This window comes from Taudactylus pleione, unplaced genomic scaffold, assembly GCF_031769625.1.
Source record: "Taudactylus pleione unplaced genomic scaffold, aTauple2 ptg000507l, whole genome shotgun sequence".
Lineage (NCBI taxonomy): Eukaryota > Metazoa > Chordata > Amphibia > Anura > Myobatrachidae > Taudactylus > Taudactylus pleione.
In genome coordinates, this window is record NW_028284909.1 from 3,179,862 (window position 1) to 3,199,064 (window position 19,203).

At 45.6% G+C, this 19,203-nt stretch overlaps 1 protein-coding gene across 1 annotated transcript in view; it reads right to left on the minus strand.

The window, feature by feature from the left end:
• KCNK6 (potassium two pore domain channel subfamily K member 6) overlaps positions 1-9,413 on the minus strand; it is a 48,312-nt gene extending 38,899 nt beyond the window's left edge. Inside the window, exons 1-2 of the mRNA XM_088450171.1 lie at positions 9,164-9,413; positions 2,141-2,454 (exon numbers count right to left, since the gene is read on the minus strand). Of these exons, the coding sequence (XP_088306297.1) occupies positions 2,141-2,447 (307 nt within the window). The 5' untranslated portion in view covers positions 2,448-2,454; positions 9,164-9,413. The remainder of the gene's footprint in view (positions 1-2,140; positions 2,455-9,163) is intronic.
• Positions 9,414-19,203: the final 9,790 nt, after the last annotated feature.

The following is a 19,203-nucleotide window of genomic DNA, read 5'->3' on the forward strand; positions in this document are numbered from 1 at the left end:
GCACCGGAAGGCACAAAAGGAGTCAAATTACAAGTACCCAATCTCCCCCAACTCAGAGAGGATAGAAAAAGCAATTCCTTAGTGCCACTGGCAGTGTTGTCCTTCCACAAAGCAAAGCAAAATGATCAGAAAGATGTGCCCTCTCCTCCCAACGGCCAATGCAAACTTCTTCTCAGCCGCAATTGCTGCCATCTTGTTCCACAAACCCATGCACTTAGGTGGAAACCTAGACGTAAATGTGCAAATCAAGCCTTGGTGCTTTGCAAATCAGACCACTTTGTTACTACATGTGACTGGCGGTTTCCCCATGAAACATGTCACTGCCATTAAGTCACTTTATTTTCACAACAGACATGCCCTATAACCTATTAAACATGTCACTGTCACTAGATCGCACTGTTACTACATGGGCCGATGCTATAATTCAGGGGTAAGCAACCTGTGGCGCTCCAGCTGTTGTGGAACTGTACATCCCAGCATGCCCTGACACAGTTTTGCTGTTAGGGCATGCTAAAACTGTGGCAGGGCATGGTGGGATGTGTAGTTCCACAGCAGCAGCTGGTATGCCAAAGGTTCCTACACCAACTATGGAGCAGCATTTCCAGCAACGGTTAATTTACGTTCCCAGTGAGAACCACAGTCCCTGATCACAGGCTCTATAATTATTGTTACACAGTGAGCAAGGTTAAATAAGAGACACATTTTCAACAAAATCAACCTATCATAGATTGTAATTGTTGACTCAGAGAAGGATAAACAAACCCTGCATTGTGTTAGGTGCCAATTTAGCTTCACAAGGGAAAAATAATTACTTCCTGATCAAAAAAATGTACCCCCATTATTGCCATAGGTAACATTTATGTAAGAAAGTGATACAATCTAGGTGTATATCTGTGAATTTGCCATCGCCACCTCATGTGATAAGGGATTTCCCAACTTAACCGCCCTTACAGTATAAACCTCTTTCCTATACTGTTGGTGAAACCGACTTTCTTCCATTCACAATTAATTATCCATCTCCAAGCACCGCTGAAGCCGGCCATGCGACGCGATCCAGGTCACATTGACCCGTATTACACTGCAGGGTGGCACAGGAACAACCCGTGGCCAACCCTGCAAAATACCCGAGTTGGATCACCAGGTCCCTGGACCTGGTTGGATCCATTTATACCGACAAAAATTCCGGGTTGATGCGCATCAACCCAGGATTTTTAGCTCGGTGTAAAAAGGGTATAAGCCTTCTCTGGCGTCCTACAGTATGTATGGTGCCAAAACTGTACCCTATAATGGTAGTAATGTTTGCATTATGCATCATAGGATTTTATGAGATTTCTGCCAACTAGTATCCATAGTCCTTTTCTATTTCAGTTTTTTCCAATTAATGTGTAGGTAGCACAGTGTTTACCATCGCCTATGAGTATAAACATACAATTATCTACATTCACTTTAATCTGCCATATCACACCCAATTTGCAATTCGGTCTTTCTGTAGCAAGTCACCATTTTTCTCTGTGTTACTAACCCCGTATAGCTTAAGGTGGGTACACACCTATACAAATGTCAGGCCGTTCTTTCGATATCGAGAGAGAACGCCCGTTGCATTGGTGTGTACGCTGTCCCGATGCAGGAGCATTAGCCAATAAACTGCTTTCAACGCTCCTGCAATGGTCGGGATCGGGAGGTTGCATCGAATGTTCTGTTTAAAATGTGTCGACTCGACCTCCCGATCCCATAGCAGCACGTACACACTGTGCTATGTCTGCACAGTGTATACAGTGCTCTGCGGCAGCTGACAGGGGCTCACACTGGGGATAGACTGCACGAGTTTTGCCCGATCAGCCTGTAATTGTAAAGGTGTGTACCCAGCTTTAGTGTCATCGACAACTACAGGCATGTTGAATTTTAGACCATCAACGTGGTCATTAATAAAAATGATAAAGAATAAAGCTGAGTAATAACAACGTGATATACCAATAATAACTTAGGGTTAGATTTACTAAATGGTGGCTACTTATTTACTGTTCCTTTAGATTCAGTACTCTCATCTTATGCACTATACTGCCATGTATTGCTACTTTATGTCCTCTCATTGTGTCCATTCATGGTACTGTTCATTACCCCACCACTGATTCCTACTTACCCACAGTGGTTACCAATGTGCTGGAGAAGAAGAGGGAAGATGCCAGGTCCCATTTACTGTCGTTTGACGAGTTCGTCAAGACAGAGACCCCATACTTGTTGGCGCTGATGACTTTCTCCAGGAAGGCTTCCAAACTACTCTCATTCAAACATGAGCTTTGCTGCAATAACATCTGTTTCATTATTTTCAGCTCATTCCGCAAATCTTCCTCATATGGACCCTCAATCTTGGAGACCACCAAAGCACCCAACAGAAGGTAGATCACATAGCCACCAATCAGAAGTGTAAGCACCAGCCAGGACTTCATGATGGAACTGAAAGGAAGAACAGAGAGATTAGTCTGGGTGTATTACATTTTCTAATGTCTGTGATGATGGAAAATGTACTAGAAGAGGTATTTTGTACTGTAAATTCCGGCATGTTTCGTCATGTATCCAACAATACTCTGTATCACTATTCTGTTGTACAATTCTAGACTAGATTTGTAAATGTGATATCTCTCTCTCTCTCTCTCTCTCTATATATAAAGTTAGGTTCACTTTTACAGTAGGTTCTATGTTGTAGTAGTAAGACAAGTCCCTCCTCTAGTCTAGAACAAACTTGCAGAAGTAATGCAGATTACTGTCTTGTAAACTGTTCTACTAGGTGTTGAGACTATAACAAATAATTCAGAAATTCTTATGAAAAAAGCATCTGGAGTGATAGTTCTAGATGTATACTGGAGAAATGGTAATAGGTGTTGAAATCATTTATCTAGAGCACTGTTTCTCAAACTCGGTCCTCTGGACCACACACAGGCCTGATTCAGACCCGCTCGCGAGCAGGTCGATGGTAGGCCACTGCGCATGCCGGAGCCGGCTCCGACGTGCACATGCGCGCTCCGTCGCTCCGGGTCTCGCACCAAAAGGGGGCGGCTGTCAATTTTGATCGACAGCTCGCACCGTTTTGGAGGCGTGGCGTGGGGGTGGCTTCACTAACGGAGGCGTTCCCATGCGAACGCCTGCCGTTTGCGGGCGATGTCAGTGATGTCAGTGGGAGAGCTTCCGGCTCTATTAGAGCCAGAAGCTCTCTGGGGCCTGCGGCCACGAGACCCTACCACAAGGGTCTCGTCGCAAGCCCGATGCTTTTGACCATCGCGACCATCATCCTGGCCGCTCGCAATAGCTGTGGGTGGTTACCCACAGCTATGCGAGCAGACAGGAGGCTGCTCCAAAAAAAAACAAAAAAACAGTTAATATTTTCCAAGTCACCCAGCAGGTGCACAGGTGTCTTCATTGCTCACTGACACATTTTAACCACTTAACTGACAAATTCTTTTTCCAAAAACCGCTCCAAAATTGTCGGTTTCTTTTATGATTGAATTAGGTCAAGAACATAATTTTAAACTTATCCATCACTATTTTATTTTACATTTTTTTTAAAAAAACAACACAGTATACGATAAAAATAGCGATTTTTATGTTATACTGTAGTGATGGCCATTGACATCTGTACCATCGATGGTTCAACCATCATTAGAAACCATCAATTGTTTAGCGATTGGTCGAGATCTGTGTAGACCACAACTGCCAATGTTTCCCCAACATCGATTGAGGGTTGCCATCGATGGTGCAACATTGATGCCCACCAGCAATGGCAAACTACTTGTTTTCAGTCAGACCATCGATGGTCGGTTGCCATCCCTAATCAGAGGCCCTGCGATATCTATCAATATATATATATATACATATACAGTATTGATGTACACATATATATATCTGCTCTTGCTTACACACACGCGTATATATATATATATATATATATATACCTAATCACCCGTGTGATTTGTTTATTCCGGAGTGCGCCGCCGTGTGGATTATATATATATATATATATATATATATATATATATATATATATACACACACAACAGAATGGGCACGGGCAGCACTCCTCCACATACAGCAACAGCAAATAATCGCAGGTGCCCACCGTTGCAGCCAGAAAACAATCAGACAGCGAACCATAAACAGCAGCGGGATGGCGGCACTCAATGCAAAAAAAATGATTCTGCAGGCAGGTTGTTCATCAACATTTCAATACGTGTTGTATTTTCGTCAGGGTGCAAGACCTATATATATATATATATATATATATATATATATATACACATACATATGTATACATATACATATATATATGTATATCATTTTATTATGGCTTGGCCCTTTATAATAATGGGCGTTATGGGGGAGGAGGAGGAGCAGCTGAGGCCGGAGGGAGTGGCCCGCATACTTAGAACAGCTGCTGTCTCTGCACGGCCAGCGATCACTATGTGATCACTGCCGGAGCCGCAGCGGGAGGGTGTCCCGCTGGCGGCCCGGACACATAGCACAGCGGCGGCTACCAGAGCCGCCGCTGCTTCTACTCAGCCAGTGATCACTATGTGATCACTGTTGTGCTGGAGCCGCAGCGGGAGGGTGTCCCGCTGGCGGCCCGGTTACTTGGCGGCGGCGGCTACCAGAGCCGCGCTGCTGCTGCTTCTACACAGTGATCAGTGTGTTCCTGGAGCCGCAGCGGGAGGGTGTCCCGCTGGCGGCTCCGATACATAGCAGCAGCTTCTCACTGAAGGGGGTGGGGCCGGCCGGGCTGCCCGATAACTGCTGGCCACAGTGATCGGGTCACAGCAGCAGCCGAGGCTTCTTCCTCTATTGAAGTGCGCAGGTAGGGGGGTGCCGACGGTGCCCGATCACTGTGGCCAGCAGTGATCGGGACACAAAGGAGGGGGAGCCGCGGGTGTAGAGGGACCAGAAGGTCCCTCTGATATAGGTGGCAGTGGGAAGATTAACTTCAAATAGCCGCCTAGTGGCCATTTCTGACTGGTCGTATCTGATACGACCATGTCAGGGAAAGCCCAGTCTGGTGTGATCGTATCTGATACGGCCATGCCAGGCAAGTGGTTAAAAGATCCACAGGTGGAGCTAATTATTTCACTTGTGATTCTGTAAGGAGACCTGGAAAACATGCACTGTTTGAGGTCCTGAGGACCGAGTTTGAGAACCTGTGATCTAGAGCAAAGGCTCTAGGTTTTATACAATACACTGGAGTGATGTATTTAGCAAGTAAATGATCACTGGACAGGTGTTTCAGATGTGAAGTGATGGGTCTAAGGGGTCTATTTACTATGTCCTAAGGTGCGTACACACTAGACATTTGGCTCCATGAGCGATATCGTCTAGTGTGTCCCAGGCAGGGGTGTGCTCAGACATTGAGGGCATACACACTGAACAATATCATAAACGATATCGTTCAGTGCCGGGCACCCTCCCTCATCCCCGAACATGCAACAACCTGACAATATTGTCAGGTTGGCCTGCATATTCGGGCAATGAACGACTATGACCAACGACCCGTGGGAGTGCGCATCATTGGTATTTCGTTGTTATCAATCATCACTTTAGTGTACACACTGGCCGATATAGTGAACGACTGAACGATATCGTTCAAAATCGGCAAGTGTGTACGCACCTTAAGAAGGAGATAAATTCGACAGAGATAAGGTGCCAGCCCACCAGCTCCTAACTATAATTTTTCAAACACAGCCTGTGACATGACAGTTAGGAGCTGATTCACTGGTGCTTTATCTCCGTACACGTTATCTCCATCCAAGGCTTATTAAATAGACCTCATTAGAGATGTGTGCGAAACCCCTGTTTCTACCATCTTGGTTTGCTTTCAGTATCCCGGCGGACAGGATGCCGACGCTTACATTACCAGTGCCACAATACCGACGCCGGTCAGAAACCCTGCGCCGGCATACTGACTGCCGGGATGCCGATGGTAACGGTGTGGGGGGGCCAGCGTTTTTAGGGGTTAGGCAGTAGGGGGAGGGTTAGGCACTTAGGGGGTTAGGTTTAGGGTGCGGGGAGGGGGAGATTAGGTGCCAGTACTAGGGTGGGAGGTTAGGGTTAGGCACCAAAGAGGGTTAGGGGGGGGTTAGCATACCGACCAACAAGTGTCGGTATGTTAACCCTGTCGGGATTCTGACCGCCAGGATCCTGACTGTCGGTATTTCATACCGATTCCACCATCACGTGTTTTGGTTTTAGCTGTCATTAAAAAAAATTGATAAAAACAGCTAACATCATGTAACTTGTACCTGTTTTTATTCCTATAGTATTATGAACATCAATAACATTCATTTCTAGTAATTTCCCGAAAATTTTTAGCAATTTTGGCACCTGAAATCACGAGAGAGGGACTTACATGAAATCCAACACACGCAAGATCTGGTTTTTAGATCCGAGATGTGATTTGAGGAAATACCCGAACTGGGGCTCCGTTCTACTCGAAACTCCAAAGTGTTTTTTAAGCAAAACCGAATGCTCATCTATAGTTTAAATGTTGGAATTATGTCATTTACCTAAAATAATTACTATTGAATTAAAAAATACTGGAAAGGTAATTGAAGCGATGTTTCTAGGTGTCAGGATATCATGATCTAGTGATGATTCTAGAAGTGCTCTACTAATTTCTTTGCCATCTAGAAGAGGATCCACCGGTGAAGTGAGGTTATACATCAGAAGAATGTGTATAAGAGGAGGTCCACTAGTAGATACCTACTTATACAGTGATAACTAATGAACGTAAGAGTTCAATGACAAAGGAATGTAACAGCCTGAAACTAGGAGATAATTAGCAATCTATTCAGTTCAGGACCCCTCATTCTACACATGGGTGTGATCCTGGCTAATTGGCGTGGTCTGCATTTTCTGGACTTCTCACCACTGTCCTCCATACATGTTCTATAATAAACCTGGAAATCACGTTATACACAGGCCAGTGCTATACCTATCTTAATTTATATGTATAAAACCTGTAAACATAAATGAATGATAAACCATGAACACTCAACCAGAATCAATAATTTCAGTACAATATAAGTGACTTTGCCATGTGTCCTACAATATACTATGTGCTGCAACATAGACGTGTTGTCTGTTATATCAGAAGTAGGCAACCTATGGGATTATCAGTATAACTTGATAGTCCTAACTTGGCAGGGCATACTGGAACTTCTGGTTCCACTACAGCTATATAGCTACATGTATAGGTCCATATATAACTAATTTAGAGGACAATTGGTGTAAATCCAAACCCGAAATACATACGTAGAATGTACCAAATAATGAAAGAACGGAAGTGCAGCATGATGGTATAGTGGTGAGCATTACTATCTCACTATGCTGAAGTCGTTTCTAAACAAGGTCCTATCTGTGTGGAGTTGAATGTTCTCTCCATCTTTGAGTGGTCCCATAGTCCATTAAAACAACATGATGGTAGGTGAAATTAATACAAGTTCTTGTGTGGTTGAAAAATTATATATGAGGCAAGGACTGGCATGAATAAACTAAATTAAACATCCACTAGCCAGTAAAATGGTGGCACTATGTAACTAACTAAATAATAACATTAATAATAAAAAGCTTATAAAAAATCAGCTAAAAGACGTAGGGTGAAAGCTGCTGACTTCCTGCTTATTAAAGTGCACTGTACTGCAGATGTTCTAAAAAATGGTCCTCCAGAACCAGGAATTGTCCAAAGTAATGAACGTTCTCTTATAATATTCCCAAAAGGGACTTTTTGCTTTTGGCTCTTGTGTGCATTATTGTCAGTTAATAATAGTTGAGTATGATCCTTGCTAATCAGGAAGGTCCACAGTATAACTTTTCTGTAAACCTCCCTGCACTGTACAGTCAGGTCCACTGGAATAACCCACCCTATGATAACCTGGCAGACCAGACAGTCCATGTGACACTCCAAATCCAACTATTAGTGATAATGATACAGAGTAACTGACTTTTCCCACAAGTAAATGTCTCAACCTGTACAGAAACCTCATTGTTAGAAACAGTACACCTGACACATTTAGAAGTGTCTGGAGACAGGCCGATGAGACAGCCGAGGTGGGACAGAGACGCCAGAAAACTGACACACCTGCCTGTTTCTCCAGGGGAGCCCCCCACAGACACCCAATGTGTCTAGCAATAAAAGATGTCTCTTACTAACAATGAAAGAATCAATAGAATTCTACAGCTGGGTACACACCTAAACGGCGCGTCGAACTAACAACGGTCCGATGCAATGAACGATATATTGTGTCAGCATACACACTACGCGGTCTGCTGTATGATAGCACAATATATCATTACAGGGGTAATGTTACCGCACCACATTGTATGTGTGTCCAGACAATTCACCAAATGATGAAAGGGTACACACAATACAATGGTCAATGGGATCCATACTGGATCGCAAATTGGGCTATATATTGTATAGTGTTCACCCATCTTAAGAACTAAAGGCCCACACACACGGAGCGATATAGAGGCCAATTCAACGGATTGGGACGATATCCAGCTATATCGTTCTGTTGGTGGGCATGATATCGTCCGCTGCGTGCTCCCGTGGGGTCGTCCGTCACTCCTCCAGATCTTTCTGCATGCACAAGAGATCTGGAGAAGCGATGTACGATTCCATGCTGGCTATGCGGGTGGGAGAGGGGGGCGGCATATCGGGCGCTCCATGTGTGGGGACCGCCCGATATGTCGGCCGTCGGGTCGTGAATCGCATCGCTGGGTACACATCGTACCGTGTGTACCCAGCTCTAGGGGTATATTTACTAAAGGTTGATTTTAATTGTATTAAAATTAATCAAACTCGATGTTGTGTTTCTGGGGCTGAATCGCACATTTACTAACAGACAATTTTTTTTTTTTTTATGTATTAGTAAATGTGTGATTTACCCCAGAAACGCAACATCTGTTTATCGATTTAAAAACAATTAAAATCGATCTTTAGTATATACCCATAGGAGTAACATTCCATTCCTGTAGCATCGAACCTGCGGAAGTTTCCCTGTTTTGTTGAGTTGTTAACTACCAAAGTGTAAATTGCTTTAGAATATGCTGGCGCTATACAAGTATATGTTAATAGATAAAGAATAATGTATCTGGTTGTTATAGGCAAGCGTGTGTCACTCACCTGCTCCGTCTCAGTAAGTCTCTCCCTGGTTTGTCAACTTCTTCTTAGAAAGGTACAATCTGAGCTGCTGTGGTCTCACTATTTATCTGGTCAGCTTCCCTTATGTTCAGACCTCGCACTCTTTGTTAATCTGACTGTCACATCATTTTTCTAGTCTCCCCTTGTTCTCTTTTTCTACATCTGTCTCCTGTCCGGTGTGCTCTCTCTCAGTCTATCATACTCTGTGTGTCTTCCCCTTCTCTCTCTCTCTCTCTCTCTCTCCTTCTCGATTGCCCTCTGAGCACAAAAACTTTTTGCTAACAGGAAAAGTCAGAACTTCCTGAGACGGCAGAGAGGGAGGAGAGACAGCTGTGTAGGAGGAGAGACAGCAGACAATGAGGGAGGAGAGACAGAGAGTACAGGGAGTTCTGTACATTTGGAGGACAGGCATTAGCAGGAAGGCTGCAGTGAAGGATAAGTGACAGTTGTGTAGAAGAAGAGACATAAAAGCAGGCAGCGACAGAGGGAGAGACACAAGTCTTTGTATGGTTTACAACACAAATCCCTATTATTTAGGGACCCTTCTCCCCTCCATAGCACTAATTATAATGTACCACCTAGAATAAATGAGATAGCGCAGCCTCAGTCTTCATATAGTGTATGCAACATATGTGCCTGAAGCCAGATATTTATTCGAGTGCAAAAAGTTTTTAGATTCCATACATTGATAATTGTAGCTACACCTGGGGAGGGGGTGTATACTTCTACCTGATTCGTTCTAGTTTTCTAAACATGCAAATTACAAATATTAGGGCCTAAAGGTTTTATGAGCGATTGCAGCTTGTACCTTTTGTAAAAGAATTTTTGACAGCTGTCAATGCATTCACTAGATAATTTTGCCACACGTGCTGTAAATAGGGATAGGGTCAGTGGAGGCGGAGGAGAACAGGTAAAGAATGAGGTAGGGGGAAGAAGAGAATAATAATCTGAGTGTATTACATACATATTGACAGATAAATACACATTTTATGGTTCTTAGAGGTATATTTAGGTACATTCAGATGTAACTGTCCAACATGTGCTACTGTGGTACTAGACAATTTAGCAATGCAATTCACTAAACTAATGACTCACTGCAACCCTGAGATGGCATTATGTCAGAGGCGTCACTAGGGTTGGTGTCACCCGGTGCTGTAACTCATGGTGACACCAGAACTCTCCCCCCCCCCCCCCCTCCACCAGATAAAAAAAAAAAAATCAGGACCAAGGTGCGCAGCTCTGTGCTCTCTCCCCCCTTACCAGTCCACCAATCACACTGCAGTGCTCCTCCTAGAATGCCATGTGTGATGACGTCCCTCCCCGCATTCTGAGTAGAGAAGAGAGGAGGACGGTCTGACGGACTGGACCAAAATACTGCCGCCGCCAGTCCGTCCACACCTTCCTGCCTGCACGGCGGTGGTGGTAGTGGAGAGCGGACTGGTGGGTGCAGGCAGGAGTGTGGTAGTAGCAGCGTATGTGCTGGGGGTGTGAGAATGCAGGGCTGCCAGGAGAAATCTTGGGCCCTGGTACAGCAACCTCCCGTGGATCCCCAGGAGAGGAAGTGGCCCGAGCATGTTGGGAGAATGGCTGCACTTTTTTGGGGTTGTGTCTAGCATGTGAAAAGCACCCACTCATAGGAACATGACAGGTCAGCATTTTTTAAGAGCTGACCATATACTGCCCACTTTCTTTTTGCAAACAAATAGATTTTTTAACAGTGCCCAGAAACTGCCCCACTTTTTTTTTTTTGGACGCAGAATACCCAGTAACACACAACACTCCCCCTGAAACGCAGAGTTAATAAGCACCTGGAAAAAGAAAAAAAGTTTGTATTACATTTGAAAAACAGGGTGCCCTAGCAAGTGTGACCAACTTTTTTTCTTTTTCCAGGTGCTTATTAACTGATAGCCCTGGGTGTGGTCCTGTCTCTTTAAGGCAGGACCCAGTTTCATGTTTAAAATGTATGCAAGCTTGAGCCAAAGGTGGCAGATCAAGTTTATTTATCTGAGAATCAGTGTAGGGACTGGCCAGATGGGAACGACCGTGAAGCGGTGCTCAGCTTAACAAATTATTGCAATATTTTGGAACCAACATTCTCTATGTTCAAAGGAGTTGCAGTTTGAAAAGCATGTGAGTGCCGAGTTTGTATGATATTTTTTACATATATATATAGTGTTCCCTCTAGCTCTGGCGGCAGGCAGGGCGCCGGAGCTAGAGAGGGCAATGTTGTGCGCGCGCCTTCGGCGCGCGCGTCTGAAAAGGGGCGTGGTTACGAAAAGGGGGCGTGTCTATAAGACGCGTCCCCCTTTTCGTCATACTTGGGGGCGTGCCCGGCGCTTACGGACATGCCGGGCAGCCCCCAAGCGCTGCAGAAAGGGAGAATAGACGCCGGGCGCATGCGCCCGGCGTCTATTCCCCGGCGGTGACCGGGTCACCGCATGTTTGTCCACCCGCGGGACACTGCGTCCCGCGGGTGAGAACGGCTCCCGCAGGCTATTAGGGCAGGGCGCTTTTTGCCCTCCTCCTGGAGGGCAGGGTGCTTTTTGCCCTCCAGAAGGAGGGCAGGGCGCCGCGCCCCGCTAAAACAGCCTAGCGGGAACACTATATATATATATATATATATATACACACATAGCCGCACAACACAACAGTAGCAGTCCAGACAGGACATCGGACCGGCCCAGGAAGCATCCCCCCAGGGCAGTTTCTAGAGGCTGGACCTCCCAGTGCGAACATCCAAAATGCGCACCCCCCCACACACAAAAAAGCTTAAGATAGTAAATTTGGTCTCACATCAAAAGACTACCTTATGAATAAATAGCGTTACCATAACCATAGGATTAGGGACAGCAAGATCTGTTAAAATTTCCAAGGTACATCATCAGTGCCCCACCCCTTCCTCCCGCAGGAAAAAAAAAGCACATTGCTCCCCAATAGAAAAATAGCATTGCTCATCCACGGAGATACATAACATTGCTCCCCCACATAGATGCATAACATTGATCCCGCACAGAGATGCATAACATTGCTCCCCCACAGAGATACATAACTTTGCTCCCGTACAGAGATGCATAACATTGCTCCCCCACAGAGATGCATAACATTGCTCCCCCACAGAGATGCATAACATTGCTCCCCCACAGAGATACATAACATTGCTCCCACACAGAGATACATAACATTGCTCCCCCACAGTGATACATAACATTGCTCCCTCAGAGATACAGTCAGGTCCATAAATATTGGGACATTGACAGAATTTTCAGATTTTGGCCTCTATTCACCACCACAATGGTTTTGAAATGAAACAAACAAGATGTGCTTTAACTGCAGACTTTCAGATTTAATTTGAGGGTAATTACATCCAAATCGGGTGAACGGTGTAGGAATTACAACAGTTTCAATATGTGCCTCCCACTTTTTAAGGGGCCAAATGTAATGGGACTATCAACTCAAAAGCTATTTCATGGACAGGTGTGGGCTATTCCCTCGTTATTTCATTATCAATTAAGCAGGTAAAAGGTCTGGAGTTGATTCTAGGTGTGACATTTGCATTTGGAATCAGTTGCTGTCAACTCTCAATATGAGATCCAAAGAGCTGTCACTATCAGTGAAGCAAGCCATCATTAGGCTGAAAAATCAAAACAAACCCATCAGAGAGATAGCAAAAACATTAGGTGTGGCCAAATCAACTGTTTGGACCATTCTTAAAAAGAAAGAAAGCACCGGAGAGCTCAGCAACACCAAAAGACCCGGAAGACCACGGAAAACAACTGTGGTGGATGACAAAATAATTATTTCCCTGGTGAAGACAAACCCCTTCACAACAGTTGGCCAAATCAAGAACACTCTCCAGGAGGTAGATGTATATGTGTCAAAGTCAACAATCAAGAGAAGACTTCACAAGAGTGAATATAGAGGGTTCACCACAAGATGCAAACCATTGGTGAGCCACAAAAACAGGAAGACCAGATTACAGTTTGCCAAACAACATCTAAAAAAAACGCCATTACAGTTCTGGAACAACATCCTATTGACAGATGAGACAAAGATCAACTTGTACCAGAGTGATGGGAAGAGAAGAGAAGGAACTGCTCATGATCCAAAACATACCACCTCATCAGTGAAGCATGGTGGTGGTAGTGTCATGGCGTGGGCATGTATGGCTGCCAATGGAACTGGTTCCCTTGTATTTATTGATGATGTGACTGCTGACAAAAGCAGCAGAATGAATTCTGAAGTGTTTCAGGCAATATTATATGCTCATATTCAGTCAAATGCTTCAGAACTCATTGGACAGCGCTTCACAGTGCAGATGGACAATGACCCGAAGCATACTGCAAAAGCAACCAAAGAGTTTTTCAAGGCTAAAAAGTGGAATGTTATGCAATGGCCAAGTCAATCCCCTGACCTGAATCCGATTGAGCATGCATTTCACTTGATGAAGACAAAACTGAAGGGAAAATGCCCCAAGAACAAGCAGGAACTGAAGACATTTGCAGTAGAGGCCTGGCAGAGCATCACCAGGGATGAAACCCAGCGTCTGGTGATGTCTATGCATTCCAGACTTCAGGCTGTAATTGCCTGCAAAGGATTTGCAACAAAGTATTAAAAAGTGAAAGTTAGATTTAGGATTGTTTAGTTTGTCCCATTACTTTTGGCCCCTTAAAAAGTGGGAGGCACATATAGAAACCGTTGTAATTCCTACACCGTTCACCTGATTTGGATGTAATTACCCTCAAATTAAATCTGAAAGTCTGCAGTTAAATCACATCTTGTTTGTTTCATTTCAAAGCCATTGGGGTGGTGAATAGAGGACAAAATATGAAAATTCTGTCAATGTCCCAATATTTATGGACCTGACTGTACGTAACATTGTTCCCCCACAGAGATACATAACATTGCTCCCCCACAGAGATGTGTAATATTGCTCCCCCACAGAGATACATAACATTGCTCCCCCACAGAGATACGTAACATTGCTCCCTCAGAGATCCGTAACATTGCTCCCCCACAGAGATACATAACATTGTTCCCCCACAGAGATACGTAACATTGCTCCCCCACAGAGATACGTAACATTGCTCCCCCACAGATACGTAACATTGCTTTGCCACAGAGATACGTAACATTGCTCCCACAGATACGTAACATTGCTCCCCCACAGAGGAAAGCTCCCACACAGAAAAAAACACGTGTCCCCAGCCAGCGAGCACCCCCTTCTGTGTCCCCAACCAGCCTGCCCCCACTTCTGTGTAGCCACCCAGCACCCCCTTCTGTATACAGCCAGCCCCCACATCTGTGTCCCCAGCCAGCCAGCACTCCCTTCTGTCTCCCAAGTCAGCCTGCCCCCCTTCTTTATACAGTCAGCCCCGACATCTATGTCCCCAGCCAGCACTCCCTTCTGTCTCCCAAGTCAGCCTGCCCCCCTTCTGTATACAGCCAGCCCTCACTTCTGTCCCCAGCCAGCACCCCCTTCTGTCTCCCGAGTCAGTCTGCCCCCTCTGTATCTAGCCAGCCCCCACATCTGTCCCCGCAGCCAGCACCCCTTTCTGTATGCAGCCAGCCCTGACTTCTGTATGCAGCCAGCCAGCCCTCACTTCTGTGACCCCAGAGAGCCAGCCTGTTTTCCCTTCTTTGTCCAGCCCAGTCCCACCTCACTTACCTTCCTCTTGACAGCTCCTCTCTTCCAGCGGCGAGCGGAGGAGTGGGCGGGCAGCGGGCTCCTCTCAGTGGTGGCACAGTGTGACATCACACGCCGCGCGTTCTTTGGAAAAAAAATTAAAAATTCTTCTAAGCACTGCGGCGGACGGCGGCTGGGGATGTGGGCGGGGGAGTGGGCGGATCCTGCACGGCTCGCCCGCCCCTAGCTGCTGTGTGGTGGCGGGGGGGAGGGTGCGGGCATGAAAGTGCAGCTTCTGGTGTCACCCCCTTGGAGGGTGACACCCGATGCGGCCTGCACCCCCCTTGTGACGCCACTGCATTATGCTTTTGTCTATAACTGCGATAAGACTATCTTATCACAGTTTTGTAAAGTGTCCTAAGACTGGGAACCCTGTAACCTATTACGGGGATGTTGTAAGCACTGATAATGAAGGGACCATGGCCACCATTTATTAATGATCGCTATTGCAATGCGATCTGGGCATGACATTACTGCCCATGATTGCATTGCAATATGCGATCATATCACCCGGATATTTCATCCGGCACATGCAAGGACATGGGCTCAGAAAGGAGCCCTTCCCTGAGATGTGTCCAGAGAGCTGCCGGGGCTGCTGCGCATCCGCAGTCACGCTGACTGCACATGCACGGGCGCCATAGCCGGCTAATTATGCACAGGGTAGCACATAGGCTAAAGTGGCTAACGCCATCTTCAGTTGGTAAATCTAGCAGCATCGCATCCCCCATAGAAACCTATGCGGCTGCCAGCAGGAATTGAGGGATCACAGCAGGTATCGGAAATACCTGCTGCAGTCCCTTCTTAATACATCCGAGAGAAACGTAATATTTGTGGTTAACCCCCAAAAACTGTTTTTTTATTCGGGGACCATATCTCAAATACACAATGTAAATGGGCGCCTATGAGACATCTGTGATTTCTCAGAGGTTACCGTACAGTAAACAGTGATAATCCCTTTTTCCGCTGCCTAGTAACTAAACACCTTTGTATAAAAAAAGCAGAGGAAAGTTCTGTAAACTATTGTACATTAAATGTTCAATTATTAGATATTATACCTAAATTAACAGGAGCAAAACACATAGGAGCTCATTCAGACCCATTCGCAAGCGGCAGCTCACTCGTACGCGGCTGATGGTAAGCGACCGCGCATGCGCACACTTTGTTCTGCGCGTACGAGAACTAATCGGAGCGATCGCAATCCACTTGCTTGCCCAGCAAAGACAGCCCAGTGTAATGAGTATCAAAAACAGAAATTAGACAGCGCTAACAGACAATTAATTTAATAATGACAATAAAATAAAATGTAATGGATACATATATAAAATAAAAAACAATACATATAAAAAAATCAACAGTCGGCCGGTGTTGAAAAAAAATATAAATATATAAAAAAAAGTCCCAAGAGAACAAATAGATGAAACTCAATGTAAATGGGTAAATTCCTTCCTCTGAGGAAGCCGCTGAGGGTTAAGAAGGCGGAGAAACGCGTTAAGGGACTGCACAACAATTGAATTAACTGGCCAGTATTGATCTATTTAATATTCTCCCGGGAGCATTGTAAGTACAGGCTTTAAAACCACAGCGGAGCAGTTTTTGTCAGCGCTCATATGTCCACTGTTGTGGATCAAGGTATTTACTGCATGTGACTCAATATCTTTTCAACTAAACCATGCGGACAGGGGTGTATCTAGGGATCCAAGCGCCCCTGGCAATGTAATGTACTGGTGCCCCCCTACCACCCTTATGCAGTGCCCCCAGTAGTTATCCCCCAGTAGTAATCCCCCCTATGCTGCATTGCCCCTAGTAGTAGCCTCCCCTATACAGTGCACGCAGTAGTAATCCCCCCTATGCTGCATTGCCCCCAGTAGTAGCACCCCGTATACAGTGCCCCCAGTAGTAATCCCCCTTATGCTGCATTGCCCCAAGTAGTAGTCCCCCCTATACAGTGCCAACAGTAGACCCCAGTAGTAGGTCCATATACAGTGCCCCCAGTAATAGTACCCAGTAGTAGTCCCCCCTATACAATGCCCACAGTAATAGTACCCAGCAGTAGTCCCCCCTATACAGTGCCTCCAGTAATAGTACCCAGTAGTAGTCCCCCCTATACAGTGCCCCCAGTAGTAGTCCCCCCTATACATTGCCCCCAGTAGTAGCCCCCCTAAACAGTGCCCCCAGTTGTAGACCCCCTATACAGTGCTCCCAGTAGTGGCCATCCCTATACAGTGCTCCCAGTAGTGGCCACCCCAATACAGTAGCGGGCACCCCCCATAAAGTGCCCCAGTAGCGGCCAACCCCTATTTCAGTGCCCCCCCCCGTAGTGCCAGGCTTATCCACACACACACACACAACAAAAAAAAAATTCTACTTACCTGGTCCCCGCTCCTGACACGACCGCCGCTGTCCGAGTCTCGGCCCGCTCTTCTCCTGCATGGGAGAGATGTCATGACGTATGACGTCTCTCCCGTCACATGTTGCGGGGGGAGCCGGAACATGGAGCTCATGAGTGAGCTCCAGCCGGCTCCCTCCGCGGACGACAAAGCAGCTAATGAGAGTCTGTCTGACTCTCATTAGCTGGCTGCTATTACAAACACACAGCTGCAGCTGGCGGCTGTCTGTTTGTAAACTGTGTAGGGCAGACCGCTCTCACTGCGGTCTTCCCTACACTTGTGGGGCCGAGGGACTTGTCCACCCCTTGGCTACTGGTGGCACTGACGGGCGGCGTCCCCCCTTTGGTAGGTGCCCCTGGCGAGTGCCATCCTGGCCAATGGGTAGATACGCCCCTGCATGCGGACACAAACTAACAACTGATGAGCTTATGACTGCACTTGCCTTCAGCTGACAATCTGAGTTGCTTATCTTACCGCTGGAATCCTGTTTGCATGCATTTAAAACTGCTGTCTTTTTGCCTGACGACTGCTTGCTTATTTCACTATATATATAAGCAATTTTAAACCAAGCCTAATGATTCCTCTCTGTTCTCTGCTTGACTGACATTGCATAGCATTATAAATATTGCTGTTGGAGATCTGCTTGTCATATATCTAAGGAAAGGAAGGAACAAAATTATCTACAGAGGCAAAGGACACTGATTAATTTTTATACCCTATGCTGAAATTGCAATATTGATATTGAGTTTCATCTATTTGTTCTCTTGGGACTTTTTTTATATATTTATATTTTTTTTCAACACCGTCCGACTGTTGATTTTTTATATGTATTGTTTTTTATTTTATATATGTATCCATTACATTTTATTGTCATTATTAAATTAATTATGTTAGGGCTGTCTAGTTTCTGCTTTGATTGTGTTTATAGGTCCAGAGCATATACCTATCTTTGATAGCAGCTATAGATTATTTATTCACCAATTTTTTTAGATATTTTTAGGATATTGCCTATGAATATTCATTGATTATAGTGCGCTCGATCCCCTTTTTCTTTTCGTCCAGTGTAATGAGTGACAGGAGAGGCCGTTTGTGGGTGGTAACAGGGGGCAGGACAATAATAACGGGGAGTGGAGGTGCAAACACAGGCGTGCCTGGGTGTTTCCATGCCGTTTTAGAGGCCTGCATAATTATCAGCAAGCGTCATAGTACACGTCACATGCCTGTTTTTTTACATGGAAGTCCCCGCAGTGCTTGCGGTAAGGTAAGGCAACCACAAGCGCTGCGATCCCTTCCGATGGTCCCCGATGTACCAATGTTTTAATACACTTCCTGGAGATGACGTGCGCTAGTGGGCATCTGTACATACACTAATGGGCGTCTATAAACACAAAGTGATCGCTCGATAAGACAAAGTGGGCGTGCTTATTTCTTTCCGAGCGAGCGCCTGCCATGCCGTCACTTAGTCGAATTTGCATACACTTCGGACGAGCGATCGCATCTAGCGAGCGACTCTGAATGAGTTCCATAGCCAAGCCCTGTAGAAAAATTGGTGGGGAGTTACGAGGGCACCCCTGAGCAAAGGGGTGCAGAGATGGACATCTAGCGAGGGGATACGCTGTAGAATATCTGGGAGGGGGCATGGAGGTCTGATCTTGGGGGGGGGGGATGAGAAATTGCTTCAGTGTGCCACTTCTCATTCAATAATTTGTACATTCTAGTTTTACTTTTATGGAAATCAACATTTTAATCAATGTAATAAAGACATAAAAGTGACAGACTATCCCAAGTCCTCTCAATCTCAGTCATCAATGAGACAAAAAGGACCTGATTCTGAGTCGTACACTGTGCCTCACAGGGTATATGTTTATGAAGCCGGCAGACGGAATGCTGACCACTGGCTTCTAGACTACTTAATCCCGGCAAGGGTTAAATGACTGGCGTCTAAATGTAGA